General features: G+C 43.5%; 2 protein-coding genes, 1 long non-coding RNA gene and 1 other non-coding gene across 7 annotated transcripts in view; 3 read left to right on the top strand and 1 right to left on the bottom strand.

The window, feature by feature from the left end:
• Window positions 1-3,851, top strand: part of Med23 (mediator complex subunit 23) — a 43,544-nt gene extending 39,693 nt beyond the window's left edge. For both annotated transcript variants that reach the window (NM_001166416.1, NM_027347.3), the window contains 3 exons: window positions 120-240; window positions 1,056-1,187; window positions 2,985-3,851. In NM_001166416.1, coding sequence (NP_001159888.1) covers window positions 120-240; window positions 1,056-1,187; window positions 2,985-3,149 — 418 coding nt within the window. In that variant the 3' untranslated portion in view covers window positions 3,150-3,851. The remainder of the gene's footprint in view (window positions 1-119; window positions 241-1,055; window positions 1,188-2,984) is intronic.
• On the top strand, window positions 986-1,055 carry Mir6905 (microRNA 6905). The gene has a single exon (NR_105870.1). It is a non-coding gene; the product is annotated as a microRNA 6905 (primary transcript).
• Window positions 3,852-5,528: 1,677 nt separating the features above from the next.
• Window positions 5,529-17,792, bottom strand: Arg1 (arginase, liver). Its single transcript, NM_007482.3, has 8 exons — window positions 17,634-17,792; window positions 12,943-13,015; window positions 10,945-11,119; window positions 8,235-8,394; window positions 7,097-7,191; window positions 6,677-6,781; window positions 6,350-6,486; window positions 5,529-6,101 (listed from the first exon to the last, which is right to left on the bottom strand). The coding sequence occupies exons 1-8, from the start codon at window positions 17,688-17,690 to the stop codon at window positions 5,932-5,934; spliced, it is 972 nt and encodes a 323-aa protein (NP_031508.1). The 5' UTR covers window positions 17,691-17,792; the 3' UTR covers window positions 5,529-5,931.
• Gm40616 lies at window positions 13,012-20,826 on the top strand. Of its 3 annotated transcripts, none has more exons than XR_001779741.2 (4): window positions 13,012-14,061; window positions 14,656-16,139; window positions 17,284-18,095; window positions 19,814-20,826. It is a non-coding gene; the product is annotated as a predicted gene, 40616 (long non-coding RNA). The 3 variants fall into 3 exon arrangements; XR_871527.2 differs by lacking the exon at window positions 13,012-14,061 and having other exon boundaries at window positions 14,386-15,567; window positions 16,024-16,139; XR_003948854.1 differs by lacking the exon at window positions 13,012-14,061 and having other exon boundaries at window positions 14,388-16,139.
• The last annotated feature ends 34 nt before the right edge of the window (window positions 20,827-20,860 follow it).

The raw sequence follows: 20,860 nt of genomic DNA on the forward strand, positions 1-20,860 counted from the left end.
TTACCAAAGTCACAGGTAAAGCAGCGCTTCCCGTCTTCTTACACACTTGCGAGCAGTGTGCTGACATTCAGAGGATTGGGCGGCTCGGACTTCATGTAGGTTTTATCTCTGACCCTCAGGTTTCTCACTGAGGCGCTTCTCCCGGTGGTGAAGACTGAGTTCCAGTTGCTCTACGTGTACCATCTTGTGGGGCCATTTCTACAGAGGTTCCAACAGGAGAGAACCCGGTGCATGATTGAGGTAAGGTGTCATCTGCCTTAGTGCAAGTCGCAAAGAGCTGTTTCTCGACAAGTGTTTTCGGTCAGCCGGAAGTTGTAAGGTGTGTTTTGTGGGGGCTGGGATCCACTTGGGGGCTCCGTGTGCCTGCAGGGAGTTTAGTGTATGATGCGCTGAGCTTGAGACGCAGGGGAAAGTAGCTGTGCTCAAGGAGGTAGGCAGGGTTGTGGGCACAGAAGTGTGTGTGGGAAATTACAGTAAGGGGGCTGGAGGAAGGCAAGCATTTCTAAGAAAATGGGCAACAGTAGAACAGGGCTGGAGAGATGACTCAGTGGTTAAAAGCACTGGCTGCTCTTGCCAAGGATCTGGACTTAGTTCCCAGCGACTACATGGCAGGTCACAATCACCTATAATTGCAGCTTCAGGGCCTCCAGGTTTTCTCTTGTGGCATCTTGGGAACTGGGCATGCACATGGTCCACACACACACAGAGAATAAACTAGAAGACAAGTCTTTATTTCTGTTAACTAGCTAGCAGACGGAGCTCGGAGGTGCACTAAACCTAAGCACCCCTGGAGTGAGTTACTGTGAGGTGATGTCTGGAAGGGGATCTTGTATCTTACCAAGAGAGACTTGGCTGTGGAGAGGGATTCTAGTTAGGCCATTGCATAGCTCTGTGATCCCACTCTGAGTGCAGACTGTGTCCTATGTGCATAGCGATGCATGGGCTGTGACTGTCCCTCTGCACAAGTGCCATCCCGTGTCAGTGTGGGAGACTGGGCAGGTTGGGTTGAATGATTTGATCATGTAGTCACTTAAATAACCTTATCTGCCCGATAGATTGGCGTGGCATTTTATGACATGCTGTTGAATGTAGACCAGTGCAGCACGCACTTAAATTACATGGACCCCATCTGCGACTTCCTGTATCATATGAAGTATATGTTTACTGGTGACAGTGTGAAAGAGCAAGTAAGTTCGTCTTTTTACTTTTTAGTGATGTTTTAACCTAGCAAACTTAATACATGGTGATAAACATTTTTGTTTGGGGTTTTTGGCTTTGTTTTGTTTTGTTTTGTTTGTAAAGTGTCTAGTATCTAACCTCTTAAGGCCACAGGAGAACATAATTCTAGATACAGTGATAAAGAAACGATCTCTTAGCTTTCCCTGTGGTGTTTGAAACAGAACATCAGAAAACCCCCTAAGGCATCAGTGAGTAGGCGCCTCTTTGAATAGTCTGCTCCCCTGGGAAAGCTGGTGGTATGGCTAGGAAGACCTCTCAGGGAAGGAGGCTCCCCCCCCCACCCCATTGGCTAGGGCACATTATGGGATGTTGAACACACAGTGGTGCAAGTACAAGTCACGCCATGCTACTCAAGAGGCAGGCTACTGAGAGTTTCTGAAGAGCGTGAGGGTTCTTAGCCTGAAGAACAGAGTCCCAGGAAGATGTCCTCATCGCCACTGCTCAGAAGGTTTTCTTCCCAGGCGTCAGATTTGTTCTGTCATGTGACACAGCAAGCCCCGTTGCGAAACTGAAGGGATGCACCCTAAATCAGGAAGAGGCATTTCCTACTACAAGTGGCAGGAAGTGGGAAGACCTTAGTGTGTGTTGCATGTGTAGGAAGCTGTGAGCTGTTCTGGGGGTGTCAGTAAGGCACATGGCTGCAGTGAGCCTCTCTCCTCGGTGCCTGGCCGCTGTTTCCTCTCTGCCAGGTTGGATTTCTGTCTGAACAGCACTGAACAGTGGGCTTCATTGTAACGTTTCCACACTGGCGTGTGCTCTTTAACCATATTCACCGCTCCATCATAGAAACTTAATTGCTGTGTCAGCATGGATACTGGCGTATGGAGCTGATGACAGGAAGACCAAGCTCCTTCACACCTTCACAGCAGTGTCAGACTTAACACTTCCCCTCCTGAAAGCTTTTCTTTTTGTTTCTGTTACCACACATAAAAATGGGCAGAACTGATGAAGATTTTTTTTTTAAAAAGATTTATTTATTATATGTATATGGGTACACTGTATCTGTCTTCAGACACACCAGAAGAGGGCGTCAGATCTCATTATAGATGGTTGTGAGCCACCATGTGGTTGCTGGGATTTGAACTCAGGACCTCCAGAAGAGTAGTCAGTGCTCTTAACCGCTGATCTGTCCCTTCAACCCACTGATGAAGATTTTTAAACCCAAAATGTATTCTTTGTATTTGGACCTAAACTTTGACATAGGAATAAAACAAAAAGAAACGTTGCTGACATTCCAGTCCTTCCCCTGAGATCAAAGAGCATTAGAGCTGAGAAAGCCAGGACGCTGGTGCGTCTGTCTCCTTATCGTGTTCTGAGTGCTGGCCCTGCAGACATTCCTGCTGCTCGGGTCTAACAGTATGACGAGTCCAACTGTAAAATCAAGAAGACAGCTTTGGGGAGAACTATTGCAAATGCTTTCTGCTTCTGCTAACATTGCATTCAGATTGGCTCAGAAGGATGACCAAGTTGGTAGATGTCCATCTCCTCATGGGAGCAATTGTAGTTGTGGATAGCAGGGTAGCTAAGCAGGTAGATGGGTCATAAGTTCTTGAAGTGCATGTGTAGACAGAGACAGGCACGTACACACAGAATGTATATACACAATGTGTGTGGGAGTACACATGTGCTTGCCTGTGTAAGAAAAGAATTGTGTGCCAGCTCCCCACTGTGGCGTACTGTTGACAGCTGATGTCACTCCGTAAATGTGGACTCTGCTTTTCCGTAATTGTGCTCTCGCTTCTTAGGTAGAGAAGATTATCTGTAATTTAAAGCCGGCTTTAAAGCTTCGTCTTCGATTCATCACGCACATTAGCAAGATGGAGCCGGCAGTGCCACCCCAGGCCCTCAACAGCGGGTCTCCAGCACCTCAGTCTAACCAGGTGCCAGCATCTCTGCCGGTGACTCAGTGAAGCCAGAGGCACTGTGACTGATGCAGAGGAGTGGACTCACGTCTAAATCTGAACACCGTGCTAGTAAAACGAGAGCAGCCACCATGTTCAGATTGGTTTATTCTGATTCAAATACTGAATCCCTCTCCTTGTCTATGTTTTGTCTCTAAGAGATAAGTAAGTTACATGTTGTTCATATTCATATCACTTTATTCAAATCCCTAGGAATGTGGGCGTTTCTATACTCAAGTGGCTTTTACTAGGCACTCTCAGACTTCCTGTCTTAGCCATTTTTAAATTATTGTAAGTAACATCTTTACATCTTGTATACCTTACCTTGAAGATGCGACACATGTGAAATGGCCATTACAAACCCTTTTGTACATAAATGTCCTTCCAAATAGAGCCTTTTTATTAATAAAGGGCCTTGTACTTCACTTGGAACAAAGGACGTTTCATACTCTTGTCTTTGGTTTTTTTTAATTGCCTATAAAATTTTTATTGTAAATTTTAAATTTCCAAGTGGTTCCAAGTAAGGGATGCCAAGTTTCTACCAACGTAGGTTATGGGAGTTTTGCTTCGCTCTGAGCTCTCTGTATGAAATGAAACCATCAGAAAGTTAGAAATGAAATAAAGCCGTGCTCAGACGTCTGATTGCCTGACTGCTTTGTAACTGAATCATTCGCCTCTCTGGGGCCATGCTCACCTGAGTCTTCAAGTCTCAGAATTTTCCTAACTTCACAAATTTTAAATGTACATATTTTAGTTCTTTAAGGCTTGATTTTGAGGTGCTAATTTGAAGGGAAATGGCACTTAAAAATTCTAAAGCCAGCAAAGTTGAACAAATAAACTGTTTCTTTAAAGAGCTACTATGATCTCCTACAGCCTGGAGACTGCCTTAGTGTCTGCACTACAGGTGTTAGCATCACCACCCTGCAACCCCGAATTATTCTCTGTAAAAAACTATAATGGTGAATCCAGCCAGCCACTTCTCAGATCTGCACTGTGAGTGTGTTCCTCTGAGGCCCTGCGGCCACTTCAGCCTCACATGCCATGTATGCTTATCTTAAAATTATATCACAGTATCGCTAATGTTTCTCGGCTAATAATAAATAGTCTTAGTCTTCTCCAGAAACTTTAGGAATGACCCCAAAGTTATTCTTATCATAATCTTCAGTATATTCTTTGTGCCACAAGGACTAGATTTCTTTGCTTGAGATCCTAGAATGGGAACATTGGACACCGGTATGTGAATGGAAATGTCATATAGTTATATATATTGACATTGGACAGAAGAATGAAAAGCAGTCTTATAACTTTCTCAAGAGCATATATATTCCAGTAAATTTGTAAAAAATTCAAAGTTTTCTCTGAGTAGAATTTTAGAGTTACTCATGAAAGACATTAATAGAAGACAGAAACTCGGGTTTATAACTTGGGGAAAAAATGACTGCAGTAATTGTAAAGTGTGGCGTCAGGCGCTTGTTCTCATGCCTCACGGGCTCCACCCAGCATGAAGGCAGGACCAGAGCTCCCTGCAGCACAGCAGTTAATAGCTGCATGTGGCTATTGAAGATTTAACATTTGGAACTGAATTTTAAATTTTGATTAAGCTTTAATGTAAATAACTACATGTGGCCACTGTATTGTACAAGGTACTTTAAAGGTACATCGCTATTTTGTGCAATTAACTCAGTAATATTTATCTTAAACACCATAGAGGCAGTAATTAGGCTCATACACTAGGACTGCATGTGAAAAGTCTTGACGGTCAAGCCTTACTAACATGCATTAATTTTTAAAACAATAAAAATCCCTTTGTGGAGCCAATTTACATTCCCGAGTTCCCTGCCTTTGCTGGAAAGTTCAGGTGAGGGCGAGCACACATAACTGCATGTGTTCTGATAATTACAATTCATCCGAATTTGTAGTTCCCATTTTGCTTGTCTCATTACAGAGCCAAGGTGACTTTTAGGATGCATAAGGGTTTTAGCTAATGAGGGATGCTGCAGATGAGAGGCCGGGCTTCTCTAAGCCTAGGTAACATTAGGTGGACTTCAATGTATATCAGTAGCTCTTCTTTAATTCCTCTAGTTCCTGCATAGATGTTTGTGAATCCCTTCTTTGTGGATACCTGCACAACAGTCATGCTTTTTTAAAAAAAAAAATCAGTGTTATGTTTGCTTCATTAAAAAAAAGGGTGGTCTAGTACCAGTGAGCTTGGGCACTGTCTAAGCCCGAGAGTATCCATGTTACAAGAGAGGAACCAAATCTTAATGATCAATGTCTTCCATTGTTTTAGAGACGATTATTTGTATGCCCTGTAGGAAAATCTGTATATATTCATATATAGTGGTATGGTATGTACATGGGTAAGTATGTTACATGTGATTGGAAAGATGCAGACAACAGAATTTTATTATAAAGAGTTTATTATACATCTTTTGAACAGCGTGGATATAGGCTACCTCTCTGGATACCTTTGCTTCCAACTGTGAATTGACACTTAACATCACCGTGTATTTTAAATGCTGGTGCATTTTTTAATTGAAAATTAATTGGATACTACTTCTTAAGGATAACTTATGCTAAAATGGGGAATACATGTTTCCTAGTTTTATAGCTGTTTTGATTTCCACATCCTGAATTTCATACCAGAAAGGAACTGCTGGGATACATACTTACTGGAAAAAAAATTTTTTTTTTTTCTAAAAGAACAAGCCCTTGGGAGGAGAAGGCGTTTGCTTAGTTCTGTCTGCTTTGCTGTGATGCCCCAGATGGTTTTCATGTGGCGCATTCACAGTCACTTAGGTGGTTTAAGGTAGTCAGTCCCTGGCTTATGGTTACCCTCCCGTTGAGTTCCGAAGCAAGCCAAGGTTAAAGCCACTGCCGTGTTCACAGTACTCTTCACCTCCTCTGCTGTCTTCCCAAGAGTTGGGTTCACTTCCATGATATCTAGTCCTGAAAGGAGCCCTACAACAAAAAAAGGAAGGCATAGTGACATAGTTGATCAACGTAACTGACATTTTAAAGTCTGTGACCCCTGACTCCCAAATGTATCTGTGAAGAAGAGCTGGTGACTAACAGTAAACAGGTTGTGTGTCACATCATGTGACGGGTAATCGAGAAGAAACGGGGTGCTTGCTCTCCAGGTCAGGAGGGCCTACATCCACACTGGCCAAGCGCACAGCTGCTGCTTCAGTGCCTCAGACTCTCCCTACCTGTCTTGTAAATTTCTTCTGTGATGTAGAGACCTTCTCTGTAAGATAGGCCTCCCAGAACCGGGGTGCCGGTCGCCGGGGTGAATGCTGGGTCCAGCCCGTCGACATCAAAGCTCAGGTGAATCGGCCTTTTCTTCCTGTTAGGAAACAGGAGGGGCTTTCAGCTTAAAGTGGTTTAGGAGTCAGTAATCAAATGCAGGTCTGACCCTGCATTATAAAAGCATCACATGGAGATCCATGGTTTTACCTAAATTTTATTAGCAGCCTGCGCTGACAGGAATGTCAGGAGGAAACCTTAGTCATGAACTCGCACACAAAGCATCGTACCTTCCCAGCAGGTAGCTGAAGGTCTCTTCCATCACCTTGCCAATCCCCAGCTTGTCTACTTCAGTCATGGAGAAATACTTAATTCCCAGAGTTTTTATTATATAGCTATAAAAGAACAGAGTGAAGTTAATGACGGTTAGTAAGGCTGACTTTTCTTACATTTCCTTTGGGGGGAAAGATCACTGTAAGTCCTGTGAACTGTGTATATATGCAGCTAGTTGTATTTTAAGAGTAAACTGTTACAAATTGCCTAAATAATACTATGTCTATAAGTGAATATAAACACGTATGCTTATGTAAATACATGCATATATACATATATACATAGTGACCAAAAAAAAAAAAAAAAAAAAACAACCTCTTAACAGATTTGACCAGTAAAGCATTCCTAGCATATAAAAGAACATGGAATAAACTTACTGTTCCCCAGGGTCTACGTCTCGCAAGCCAATGTACACGATGTCTTTGGCAGATATGCAGGGAGTCACCCAGGAGAATCCTGGTACATCTGGGAACTAGAAACAATGGTGTTTCCATTTAGATAGATGTGTTTCTCTTTGACAGAACTGCATTTAATGTTGAGCACAGACAATTAACATTTCTTAACATCTGTACTTGTGCTTCTCAAAAAGACTTAAGCCAGAATTTGGAGAGAAGTTTCTAAGGAACAGGGAGGAGCGCTTTCTCCTGTGGTTCCGATAAGTGCTTCCCAGATCTTAAGACCCTGAAAGCCACGCATGGCCACACACTCCTATCTCAGCACTCAGAAAGCAGGCAGCAAGTTCAAAGCCAGCCTGGACCACCTAGCAAGAACCTATCACAATGTAATCTGCATGGCAAAGCTGCCATTTTGATAGGCTCGGACGTAGAGGGGAGCCCTTGGTGAGAAAGGGAAAACCTGTGGTATGTCCTTAGAAGAGGCAGGAACCAGGAGCCCCGATTGCCCTTGCCTTGTGACATACTTGGCATGGTTCTGGGCAAGTTGGTTACCTTCCGAATCTCTGCAGACCTGCTTAGAAAGGGTCAGTCTGCCCCATCTACTACAAAGTGCCGTTTAAGAATACAAAGAGAAAACAACCCTCTGCATCCATGTTTCCACCAGGCATAGATGGAGAATGTACTTAGTAAGCCTATAGTGCCTTGGTCTACATTGGACATATACACACTACTCACCTTGACAGTACAGTTGTAACTATTTTTATAGCATTTAATTGTATTAGGTATTATAAGTGATCTAGAGCTGGTCTAAAGGATGGGGGCGGATACACATAGGTTATATACAAATACTGTGCCATATTATTTGAGAGACTTGAGCATCCAGTTTTAGTATCTGAGATCATGGGACCTCGTGGATACAGAGACAAGTGCAGATGGATGCAAACTGTCCGGGAAGAGCCCCGCCACCTTTATCAACTTCTTTTTTCCTTATTTACTACAGAGACGATAGCTTCAGTTATCCCAAGAATAAAGTGCAGGAAGGCTCTCCCTGTCTGCCTTCTCCCTCCGGAACCACTGTGGCGAGTTCCCTCTTGTGTGAGAGTGCTGAGGAGTCTTTTACCTTTCCTTTCAGTTCCTTCAGGAGAAAGGACACAGGTTGCCCATGCAGATTCCCAGAGCTGGTTGTCAGGGGAGTGTTGATGTCAGTGTGAGCATCCACCCAAATGACACATAGGTCAGGGTGGACCCTGGCGTGGCCAGAGATGCTTCCAACTGCCAGACTTGGGAGGAAAAGAAGGCGTGTGAACATCAAGTTTGCAACGTCATCACATACTTCAGATTGCTAGCTCAGGTACTGTGCCTATGTGATTATCCTTTCTGCCCAGTGAGCTCCTCCATAGACCTTAGAGGTGCTGGTTAAACTAATTTAACAGTCGAGAAGGGATGGTTCTCGCCAGTCACTGGCCTTAATAATGTCAGTAAGAAAGATGTGAGTGGTTTTTTTACCTTTTAACAAATCATAAAATCACAAATTATAGCGTAGCCAAAAAAGCACTAGCTACACAAATTCCTTAGCCTTGGATAGTCTTTAGTTCTTGGGGTTGAACTCTCCTCTCCCTTGATAAGTACTTGATTCTCTGTGTTCAGTCATGGCAGAGCCTTTCAGGTTGGTTGGTGTGCTTGTTTGCTTTTTAGAATGCAGCCCTTTTCAGTTGGGAAGAAGCCCTAGGAAGCTCCCTCAGCTCCTGTGGCCGGGGTCTCTGCCAAGTCAGCGCTCAGCTCCCTTTACTACCTACTTGCTCTCCATACAAGGATCCACTCTCGTCATCAAAGCCATCCAAATACTCCTGACTGCAAACAGGAGACGAGAGTGGGAGGAGAACTGAGTGGTACCTTGCTCATACAGAAGCTAACACGGCAGGTCAGACGTAGGATGCCAGTGTTGTCGCCCCTGGAGACATGCAGATGCCACCCAGAGGCCTGAGCGTCCGTATCTCGAACAGGTCATGCCTACCTAGGGTTGTTTATTCATTTAGCTTGATGTCTGCTGTGACTGTCTCACCTTCAGGCTATCTTAACTGTGTCACTTCCAAATGTCCCCACAGAGAAAAGAAAGGGAACTTCAGGCTCCCCTCAGCTTTCCAGTGGAAGCCCTGCTCACAGGTGCCAGGCAGAAAGCAGCCTCTGCTTTAAGAGCAGCAGGAATGTTCCCACCTTTCAGCTCCTCGGGCCTCCCAGGACAGGGTCCCAGATCCAAAACAGTGAACCGGCTCTAGGCACAACACTGGTGTTTGTTTTGGTGAAAATGTAAAGCTCATTATCTGGCAATATGGATATGTGTATGTACACACAGATATATGCATACACATGGAATCATTCCTGATTATCTGGCAATATGGACATGTGTATGTACACACAGATATATGCATACACATGGAATCATTCCTGATTATCTGGCAATATGGACATGTGTATGTACACACAGATATATGCATACACATGGAATCATTCCTGATTATCTGGCAATATGGATATGTGTATGTACACACAGATATATGCATACACATGGAATCATTCCTGATTATCTGGCAATATGGACATGTGTATGTACACACAGATATATGCATACACATGGAATCATTCCTGATTATCTGGCAATATGGACATGTGTATGTACACACAGATATATGCATACACATGGAATCATTCCTGATTATCTGGCAATATGGACATGTGTATGTACACACAGATATATGCATACACATGGAATCATTCCTGATTATCTGGCAATATGGATAATCCTTTTGTGCATACTAAGTAGCAACAATGAAATCTAGGATGTTGATCTAGAACAGAACATGAGATATAACACAAAAGCCATTGTAAAATTGATCGTGTGTGCGTGTGAGTTCTTTGAAAAGTTTTATAGTGCTTTTGTAATGAAAAGCACATATTTTAAAATTGTTCACCTAAATGAATTGTGTACATAATCAGTAATCAAGTTTCGTAAACTAACTTTCCCCAAAAGCTAATCTCTAAAATGTAAGATTATGCCAAAACCCACAACTTAAATATTTTCTGTTGTATGGATAAAGATTTTTTTTTTTTTTCCGAGACAGGGTCTCTCTGTGTAGCCCTGGCTGTCCTGGAACTCACTTTGTAGACCAGGCTGGCCTTGAACTCAGAAATCCGCCTGCCTCTGCCTCCCGAGTGCTGGGATTAAAGGTGTGCACCACCATGCCCAGCTTTCTTTTTTTTTTGGATAAAGATATTTGAAGACTTCAAATAGAGCTTGATCTATGTTTCCATAGTAAATTAACCCATACAATGTCTCTAAAGAATATATACATACATATATATATACAGACATATATATGTACATACACATATATGTATGTATGTATGTATATATATATATATGTGTGTGTGTGTGTGTGTTTTTTTTAAAATAAATATTTCATATGTCCCAAATGCATAGAAGTAGTTAACTACTGTAGCATTTTCTAAGTTTTCTGACCCTGCCTCCGTGATCCTGGTTTTCTATATCAGAGTTGTGTCTAGAACCAGTTTATGATTTTGCTCTGGCATCATGCCCTGGGGAGGCCTGAGGAGCTGAAATGTGAGATATATATATATATATATATACACACACATATATATATACATATATATAAGATATATGTAGATTTTATATATATAGAGAGATTTATATAAGATTTTATATGTATATAAAAAAATCTATGGAGAGATAGAGGGAGAGGGAGCAAACTCTTTCTTGGTCTCCTTATGCCCTTTGTGCCGACCCCCAGGGATATAGGCAGTCCACACACCTGTGGTCTCCACCCAGCACCACACTGACTCTTCCATTCTTCTGGACCTCTGCCACCACACCAGCCAGCTCTTCATTGGCTTTCCCCACAGACCGTGGGTTCTTCACAATTTGAAAGGAGCTGTCATTAGGGACATCAACAAAGGCCAGGTCCCCGTGGTCTCTCACGTCATACTCTGCCATTAAAAGTTTAACGTTACTAGACAGAAACAGGTTACAAGCCAGCCCTCTAGCCGCTACGTGCATGCCACATAACAGGCCCTCCCTATTTCCCGAGTCAATCCATGGACAAGGATGCTGAAGGAAGCTAATGGTAATTGTGATCTTGATCCAGTAGTGAACAAGTGGGTGTGTATAGGTGTGTATAGATGTATATAGGTGTGTTTGTGTGCACTCAAGTGTTAAGTGCTTTTTATATTTCTGTCATAAGCATTTTTGGTTTAAAAATTAATATTTCATATATCCCCCCCAGAAATACATCAGAAGCAGCTAACATCAGTAGTGAAGTGCTATAGCATTTTGTAAGTCTTCTGATCCTGGTCTTCATTACCCATGCTGTCACCTGCTGAAGCCTTCAGTGTCTTCTTGACTCACCCACATTGTGTGCTGAAAATGTCTGTGTTTAGCCCTAAACCTCCCAATGCAGAGAGTCTAGGAAATGCACACTTCTTCACATTTAAAACCAAACAAAATAAAACAAACAAAAAAAAAATGGCAAACAATCCAAAGTTCCTAGGAATCTGACTGTGCGTTCTGTCACAAGCTCTGACATGACTTTCTAGATTGGAGACTGTCCTGTAGCACTTGGATGTAGGGTCTGTTCAGGGCTTCAAATTAGCCATTGTTGAAGTATTTATTATATCCCTGTGCACTCGAAACTTAGCCACAGATTAAAGAACTTTCATCTGATATAATATGTAACAAGTTTATTCTATTTAACCCAGGATAAGGCCACTCACTCAGGCTTTCTGTTCTCCAATGAGTGGCCTTCCTCCCTTCTCCTCCCTCCTGCTTTCCTCTCCTTTCTCTTTCCTTCTTTCTCCCTTCCTCCTTTCACACTCCCTCCTGCCCTAGCTCCATCCTCTTTCCTTTCTCGCTTTATGAAGTGACGCTTATCCATTAAAACTCAATCATTTGAAATGTGTAGGCCAGGAAACGTGGGAAGCACGTATGATCTTGGGACCCCCATCATACACTTCTGTTCCACCATCAGCAGCTGCCTGCCTCAACTCCCAACAACTATTTATTGCTCTCTTTAGCTGTGTTTCTGTCTTCCTAGAACCTGACATCAACTGTAGTTGCTCATTGGTGCCAAGCCTCTCACTTAGCATGCTGTTGCTGAGACCCATCAGTGGCCTTGTCTGAGCTGAGTCTGAGCCTTTCCATGGCTGAATACTACATCATTTCCTGGGTCCACCACTCTTTACCCATAAACCAGTTGGCTACTTTATTACTTCATTTTTTTATTTTTATAAATATTGCTGTTACTCATGTACAGGTCTTGTATGTTGATGAAACTGTGACCCTGCTTCCTAAATTGGCTGTCCATTTTGATCTCACTGGAAAATGTATGCATTCTAGCTGTGGTACCTCAGCAACACTTCACTGCATGCATGTGCACATGTGTGCACACTAGATGCTGCTCCTATTACAGTTAGCATTGCTGTTCTCCTTTATTCGCACAAGCCAGGGATCTTCTTGCAATAGTAAGGTGTATTTCTTGCAGCTATTGTTTTTCATTTCTCATTTCCCCAACTCCCCTACCAGCCACCCAACCCTCTTTCTTATATCATACATCCTTTTGTACAGTCGTTTGTCCAGAAAGGCCAAACAGCCAAGTAAGGAAGTGAGGCTATTCCTTCTGTAGTGTCTCCTGGGCATCCTTCCCAGACCCTGTTTCTTCAGCGTGGATCTGTTGGTTTAGCAAATCCCTCAGAAGCCCGTCCTTCCTTCAGAGTGAGAGGGACATTATCTGATCACCTTTCAGTTTTAAAGTTACCTGTTTCTTTAAGTTTTTCCAGCAGACCAGCTTTCCTCAGTGCTGCAGGGCCTTTCTCTACCCCTCCTCGAGGCTGAAGAACAGAAAAAACACAGTATTCAGTCATGATTGTGACTAGCCAATGCCCACAAGAAAACTTACTCCTCAGTCAATTGAACTATTAACATTCAGTGTTTAAGCTTTCGTGGGTCCAACACCCTTATACATTTTCCCTTCTAATCTTTGCAGTAAGGTGGAGTGAATTGTACCTATGCCAGGAAGAGAGAAGATCCACAAAGTCATTTTCATCCTGGCAAATAGCAGACCAAGTAGCAGAAGGAGCTCCGTCACTTGGTCTTGGAATACCAGGCCATGCTTGCCTCTTCCAGCACACTCTGCTGTCCTCAGAATAAACACTTATTCCATGCAAACCCACTAAACATGGACAGCAGGTCGCAGCCTATGTACACGGGTGGTTGTTTCAACGCTGATACAAAAACAGGATGCTTCTAATTGGATCCAGAACAGGGAGTGCCATGAAGGCTGGCGACAACAGATGATCTTTGGGCTGGGTCTTGCAACACTGGTAGATGGTCAGGAAAGGTGACAAACTGGTGAAGAAACTTTGCAACCTGGGGGAAAATCTAGGGCAAAGGGTTCTGCAGGGGAAAACTGTGACCTGAAGAAACCCACCTGCAGGTCCACACAGCAGGCACTTAGGGCTCTTGAGGAGAAACCAGACAACCAGGAAAATTGTCACCTCAAACCTTTGTGGACATCATAGTATTTAGGATTCCCACCCATTTAAACCTGACCTGAGAAATGCATCTTGCTGAGTCCACCTTCCCATTCAGAAAAATTCTTCCCCACCCGCCTTGGCCAATAGAAGTCTAAAGAAATAACTCCTCTCTCTCTCTTTCTGATCTTGATTTCTAACACTTTAAAATATCCCCCTCCCAAATAAGACACAGAAAGTGATTTTGGCCAGGAGATTGGTGACAAGAGTCATGTGTGTGTACCCTGAGGACTGGGCCCGTAACCCTAAACTAAGCAAATACTTCCTCTCGGGTTAAATGACAGATGATCTTCCCTAGTGTCTAGACAACTCTATGGTGTCAGATTTCTTCTGCCGGTCACCAGGTACCCTGAATATTCTGCCTGACAAGTTCTTCTCTTTGCAGCTCATAAATTGTTTTTAATCTCATTTTTCAATTGCTTTATATCATGTACATATATTCATGATGTTTAGCATAATGTCTGCATCCATGGAGATACTGGTAAAGTAAACTTAGCTTAACATAGCCATCACCTTAAACGTTTCTCATTTCTCTGTAATAAGGATATTTAAACTCTTTTCTGTTTTGGGGCTGAACAGTGCTTAAGTTTCTCCGTCTCTGTCTCTGTCTCTCTCTCTCTAAGTTTCTCTGTCTCTCTCTCTCTCTCTCTCTCTCTCTCTCTCTCTCTCTCTCTGTCTCTCTCTGTCTCTCTCTCTCTCTCTCTCTCTCTCTCTCTGTGTGTGTGTGTGTTTCTCTATGTGTATGCACAGTGTGTACAAACTAGAAAGAAGACAAACTTTAGGTATGATTCTACCAGACATAGTAATGCACTCCTTTGCTACCACCACTTGGGTGGCCGAGGCAGGAGGATTTCTGTGTGATTTAGGCTACCCCCATTATAGTGCTCTCTCTCTCTCTCTCTCTCTCTCTCTCTCTCTGTGTATGTACTGGTCAGCAGAGTGACCTGGTCAGAGGAGGAGAGACTAGGGACAGAAGGAAGAAGAAGGACAGAGGAAGCCACCCTGAGGAGAGATGGACCATGAACACATGGCCAGGAGAAACAGCGAGTATCTGGGCACACCACTGGGGAGGTAGCCAGGCCAGCAGTTAAATGAGGAGATTAGGGGTGACCCCCCAGTGATTGTCAAAGCCAAATAAACTAACCAAAGTCCGAGTCTCATTTATTTGTAAGCTGGCCAGGGGTAAGCTTAAAGTGGTTGTACTATTGTCAGGTTTCAGCCTCAACGTTTTACCTGTGGAGTTCTGCATGTTGCAGTGGAGGACTGACATATAGGGGATACCCCAAGTTAAAATTTAAAAAGACTCACTGGTCTTTCTCCTTCTCCTTCTCAGGCAGCAGAAGGAATCCTATAGACCTCTTAGTTGGCACTGTGTTCGCTGTGACTGTTGGTACGTTCATCAGTGGAATATGTAGGGTTTGTTTTATTTTGTTTTATTAATACATACCCAGGCTAGCCTCAGACTCACCACATACCCGAGGATCACCTCTACCAACCACAGCCTCGCCCCTCACGATGACATGTCTGGCATTCCATTTTATTTCTTTCATTAAACCTATGTCTTATGATTGCTCTATGCTCATTGCTTGGTTTCTTTGCCCACTTTGTAAATTTCTTTTTTTAGCATCCCTGACTATTTAACGTGTCATGCCCAGCCCCTTACTGGCCACAGGTAAAGATTTCCTCTAGAGCTGAGCACAAGCTTTGGAATAAAACAATCCTGCCTGGAAGCAAGCACACGGTGAAGAGTCCATGACTGAGTAAATGGGCAGAGTTCTCTACGCCTTGGCTAAGTCAACCACAAGATGAAAACAGTGCCTCTCACTTTGCAGTTAGTGTCCCGAAATGAGGTGAGGCAGAGAATGGGGTTGTTCTCAGACTCAAACTTTTGTCTTCCCTCTACTCTTCCTTTTGCCCGAGTGTCAAACTTCTACCACACTTAGGTAGGCCTAGGTAGGCCAACTATGTATATGTGTTGACAGTTTCACCCTCTGCCAAATGGCTTCCTACAGGAAAATATGCCGCTGTTCTTACAGGCTTGACACAATGAACTCCAGGCTCCTGCCCACAGCTAAGGGGAATCTCTGTCAGAGGAGCTTGCCTGAGACTGGGAGAGGGCAGCAGATGGCATTTGAAGACAGAGTCTCCTAAAAGGGCTTTGACCATGATGGTGGCCTCTGCTGATGCCCAGAGGCCAAAGTCTGTTTCCTTCCTGCTGTCCTCCTGGGTTCCCTCCCTCTTTTTTTTTTTTTAATTGTTGTTGTTGTTGTCATCATTTTCAAGTCTGTTTTATAAACCATTTCAAGGATAAATGAAGGGCTGGTGAGATGGCCCAGTGCCTGAATGTATATGAATCTTGAAGACATAAACACACACACACACACTTAAGAAGAAAAGTAAAAATTTTAAAACAAAAGAACAGGTAAGCATATTATGGATTTTTTTTTAAATGTTTGCTTCATTATGTGTGTGTGCATGTGGGGGTGGCTCATGGAGGCAGAACATGGTGCTGAGTTCTCTGGAACTTGAGCTATGGGCAACTGTGAGCCGTCTGGTGTGGGGGATGGGAACTGAACCCTTGTCTTCTCAAAGAGGAGCAAGTGCTCTTAACCACTGAGCCACTTATCCAGACCCATATTGTGATTTTTTGTTTGTTTGTTTGTTTTGGTTTTTCGAGACAGGGTTTCTCTGTATAGCCCTGGGTATCCTGGAACTCACTTTGTAGACCAGGCTGGCCTCGAACTCAGAGATCCACCTGCCTCTGCCTCCCGAGTGCTAGGATTAAAGGCGTGCGCCACCACGCCCGGCCATATTGTGGTTTTAAAGGCATCATGAATCAACAAAATACCCCCATATTCTAGTGTTCTGGGAGAGCTCTGTGGAGATTTTTCCATAGAAGGTGAAATGCTATTACTGATACCAAATACAGTCTGGGTCTCCAACCTTCCACAATTTGTATAGTGAAGAGGGTGTGTGTGTGGGGGGGGGCGGGGGGCAGATTATATCTTTAGGTTCCACAGTTTAAAAGGCTAAAGGCTGCCTGAGTCTAAAAGCCAAGAGAAAGACCCCACGTAAAACAAAAGGACCCAGGAGTCACACACCACCTTGCTTGGCTTGGATTCCCCCCGTCCTTTTTAAACACAGAGAGTTGGAGCCTAAGGCATCCTGCTATCTCATTCTAATTAGCAGCCTGAGCGTATCCACGCAGACGGGGAATGAGGAGCGCATTTAGGCAGTGCTGACATGCGTGAGTCACTTAGGCGGGCTAGGCAGAGATTTATGGATCCATTAGTCGTGCAGACCTGATGTATTGTTTTATTTGTTCTCCTTAAAGAGAGATGTAAACCCCCCACCTCCCCCCCCATCTCCCCCCCCCAACTAATACTCAAAATCATTAAGCTCAAAATACCATGAATTCTTCGCAAACTTGCAAAAGCTCTATTATTTAAGTTATCCAAATTAAAACAAGCCTAAAGGCTACCTACCACCACCCATTACATTTTTCTAAGCATGAATTACGTAACCAGACTAATGTGTTTTCTTACAATCTCTCACTCCATACTCAGAAAACATCAAAAGCACCAAGAGCCACCGTAACTATGAGAGAAACTGCAGCCCAGACACAGGTGATCTACATCCAGAGGGTTTTTCTTCAAGCTTTGTAGTGACTCTTTGTCTTGAAATGGACTTTGGCAGGATCCAAAAGTCGGCAAGCATACTATGCCACACAGTGGTGAAGAGACTTGAGCTCTAGCACCTGGAGCCCAGATGGTGCTGGGAAGCTTGTAGCCCCAAGGCAACGCCTGTTAAGTGTTAAGAATGTAACATTTCCAGCTTGCAGCTAGACCACGATGCCTGGCAAGTGTTAAAATGTAACACTTCCCAATAAATTCCAGTCATTCAAAGCCAAACTCACCTGTCCTTTTGAGAAAGGCGCTCCGATAATCTCTAAGGACTTTGGCTTGGAGCTCATGCTCTCTCTGGGTTCCAGCGGCTGCTGCTGCTGCATGTGCTCGGGCTGTCCAGCTCCTCTCCACCGGCCGTAACCCTAAAAGACAGAGGGCACATCTTTTTCCCCCCTTATAATCAGGTTGGATCTGTTTATCCAACAACTGGCTCCGCCCACCGAATGGAAGAATGACAGAGTCAACAGAACCTCCCCATCAGAGGAACTACCATTCTTCCCTCTGAGCATTATTCATCCGTCCAGTTCACACCCTTTTGAAAAAGCCAGCTGGATGACATTAATCTCTCCTCAGACAATTGACAATTATGTGTGATTTCATAACCTCATGTGAAGTGCTAGGCTTCCGGCCTGGGCACCTCAGGGCAGGGTGCTCACCTTTTCCAGGATTTAAGTCCACTGGGGACTTGCAAGGTGAGGCTAAAACAGCAAGTGGGGGGGGGGGGTGAGGGGGTGGGGGGGGTGTCTCTTACTTCCCTCCTGTTGAGCATCCTGAGTCAAGGCTTCAAGTTCTGGGGAAAGTGAGACACATTTCATGTGTCACCAGGTTACACTGTCTAGGAAAGCATGGGGCTGGTTTTTGTTTTATATTGTTGTTGTTGTTATTATTATTATTATTTACAGGAAGGCATCATTTATTTCCCTGACAACCCAAAGCAGTTCTATTTTTGAAATACAGTCTCCAGGAAAATCTCATTTTTGGAATCATGATATCCCAAGATAGGGAAAGCAAACTAGCTAATATGAGTTGTCTTTGTCGTGTGCCAAGTGCTATTCTAGTTAATGTTCTTTCGCTTCCTGTTTCCTCTTTAAACTAACTTCAGACTGAGAATCATTCTTATGCTGTTTTGCCCAGGAAGAGACTGCAGCTTGGTGAGGTTGCTAGTCACATACAGGTTGCAGAAGAATCGAAACGGAGCAATGGGCATTCTGCACCCGCCGAGCTGCCGCGATTCTAATCTACACACCAGCAGAGTGTCAGCAGGGCCCCCTGAGATCTAGGGCAGATGAGAGAGGCCAGCCGGTAACACCAAGCCCGATGACCCGAGTTTGACCCGAAGAACCCATTTGGTGCAAGGAAAGAGTCAACTCCTCCAAGTTGATCTCTGACCTCCACGTGGGTGATGTGGTCCGGTCCCTGTGTAAAGCCACCCCCAACACTAAAGAAATATTTTTAAAAGTATTAATTTAGAAGAAACACAACCAAGTATTCTCCCAGTTACAAAGTTACATGATTATAATTTTAAAAAGAAAACCCACATGTCAGAAGTAAATTTCTTTAACCTTGTGAGGACAAAAAGCACCCAGAATTTTAATACCTCAAGAAAGATTCTGTTCCCTCTACCATCAGTACATAGAATCGTTCAGTACAAAATAAACATTGACTTATTGATTGAATAAATGTATTGCATTTATTGAATGAATAAATCAAGAAGCCAAAGTCCCTCAGGACCATTTTGATACCTCCTTTTCAAATATATTTTTCATCTTACTATGTTTTTCTGATATACGGTTATAGATTTTTTTAAAAAATTGATTTATGTAAGATAGAATTTTCCTATATATTTGAAGCTAGCTAGGAATTTAAGTTTTACCTGCTCCCAGATCCCAAATGTGCACCTCTACATTTTTGTTTGCTTTTTGGAGACATGTTTTCTTTGTGTGGCTCTGGCTACCCTAGAACTAGCCCTATAGACCAGGCTAACCTTGAACTCACAGATAGCAATCTGTCACTGCCTCCTGAGTGCTGGGATTAAAGGTGTGTGATACCACCACCTGTCAATACCTCTACATTTTCTTCTATTTAATTTAAACTTTCTCTTTCTTTGGGCCTCTTGGTGCTGGCCCACAAATTCCAGCTATTTGAGAGGATGAGGCAGGGGGATTATAGGTTCAACACCTGCTGGGGTTATAGGGTTAGTTCAAAGGTCAACACAGAACCTGCCCCAAAGGTAAAAAGAAAAGAAGAAAAATGCCATTCAGGGGTAGATTGTTTTCCTGCCTGAAAGATGCTGGGCTTAAGTCTTGGATGCATGAAGAATTTGCTATTCACAGTGATTGCTGACTGTTGCGTCCATTTTTTTTTTTTTGTATTTTGTTTAAATCCTCCATTTCCCCTTTGTCTCTCCCAGTTTCCCCACCAGCACCAAATGGACAGACTCCCCACGTTACCACTGAGCTATCTCCATCAGATGCCAAGTTGCTGTTATAAACGATATGCTGCTCCATCTTCCAGTTTCCTCTATGCCCTGGGCTCATCACCTGTGGCTGCACCAATCCATGCAGCCTCATTGGTAGGGCTTCCGGAGGACGTTAGAGCTTCAGGAAAGGAACTGGTGCTCCTCTTTTTCAAAATCGCTTGACCTTACATTTACTTCTGTCGGGGTCTCGCAAATGTAGAGTGAGCCGGTGACTACGTTTTGAAAACAGTGCTACGGCCGTTACTAGCTTTATACATTCATTCATAGGTATTTGCTGTTAAACTTTATCACCAGGGCTTTTCCTGAAAGTCTTCCCTCGGGCAGTTTGAGGGTGACTTTTCATCATTGGCATCATTGGACTGACTGATCAAAACGCCCTGATTAAGTAAAACTCATGATTTCTTGACTATCTGTTTTTCTTGGGTCTTTATTGTTCTGGGTATCTCCATACACACGACGGTTCCATGTATGACACCGATTTACCCTCACAGTCAGTCCTATTAAAGTATCGCCTGCCTCCCTGCGTTCTCCTTCAGGCGACCATCCAGAACTCAGTGCACAAGTCCAGTTGTAGATGCAGTCATCTAATTCATCAAACATAAGTATCGTATTGTTTGCCTGTTCTGGGTCATTGAGGAATCAAAGGACAAGGAAATGCTTAACTAAGATCTGTGTTAGCCCAGCACCCTCAACCCAAAGTGGCACAACTCACGTACAGACAGGACTGTTGGCTAATACAGCCTGTTCATAAGAAAGCATAAGGAAGTCTGAACAATGCCTCACTTCCTAACAAAGTATAGTCTTGCCCTGCTGACAAAGCCTTCTGCTCTCTGACTTCCTTATTGAAGATGAGCTGGTCTCTCGTCGGCTACCACCCTCCGTGACCTTATGCAGACATATGTGTAAACTGTATTTCTTGCTTAATTAAAAAACCCTTTACTCTGTGTGATTGTGTGTGTGTCCGTGTTGGGAAACACA

Source organism: Mus musculus, chromosome 10 (genome assembly GCF_000001635.26).
Source record: "Mus musculus strain C57BL/6J chromosome 10, GRCm38.p6 C57BL/6J".
Lineage (NCBI taxonomy): Eukaryota > Metazoa > Chordata > Mammalia > Rodentia > Muridae > Mus > Mus musculus.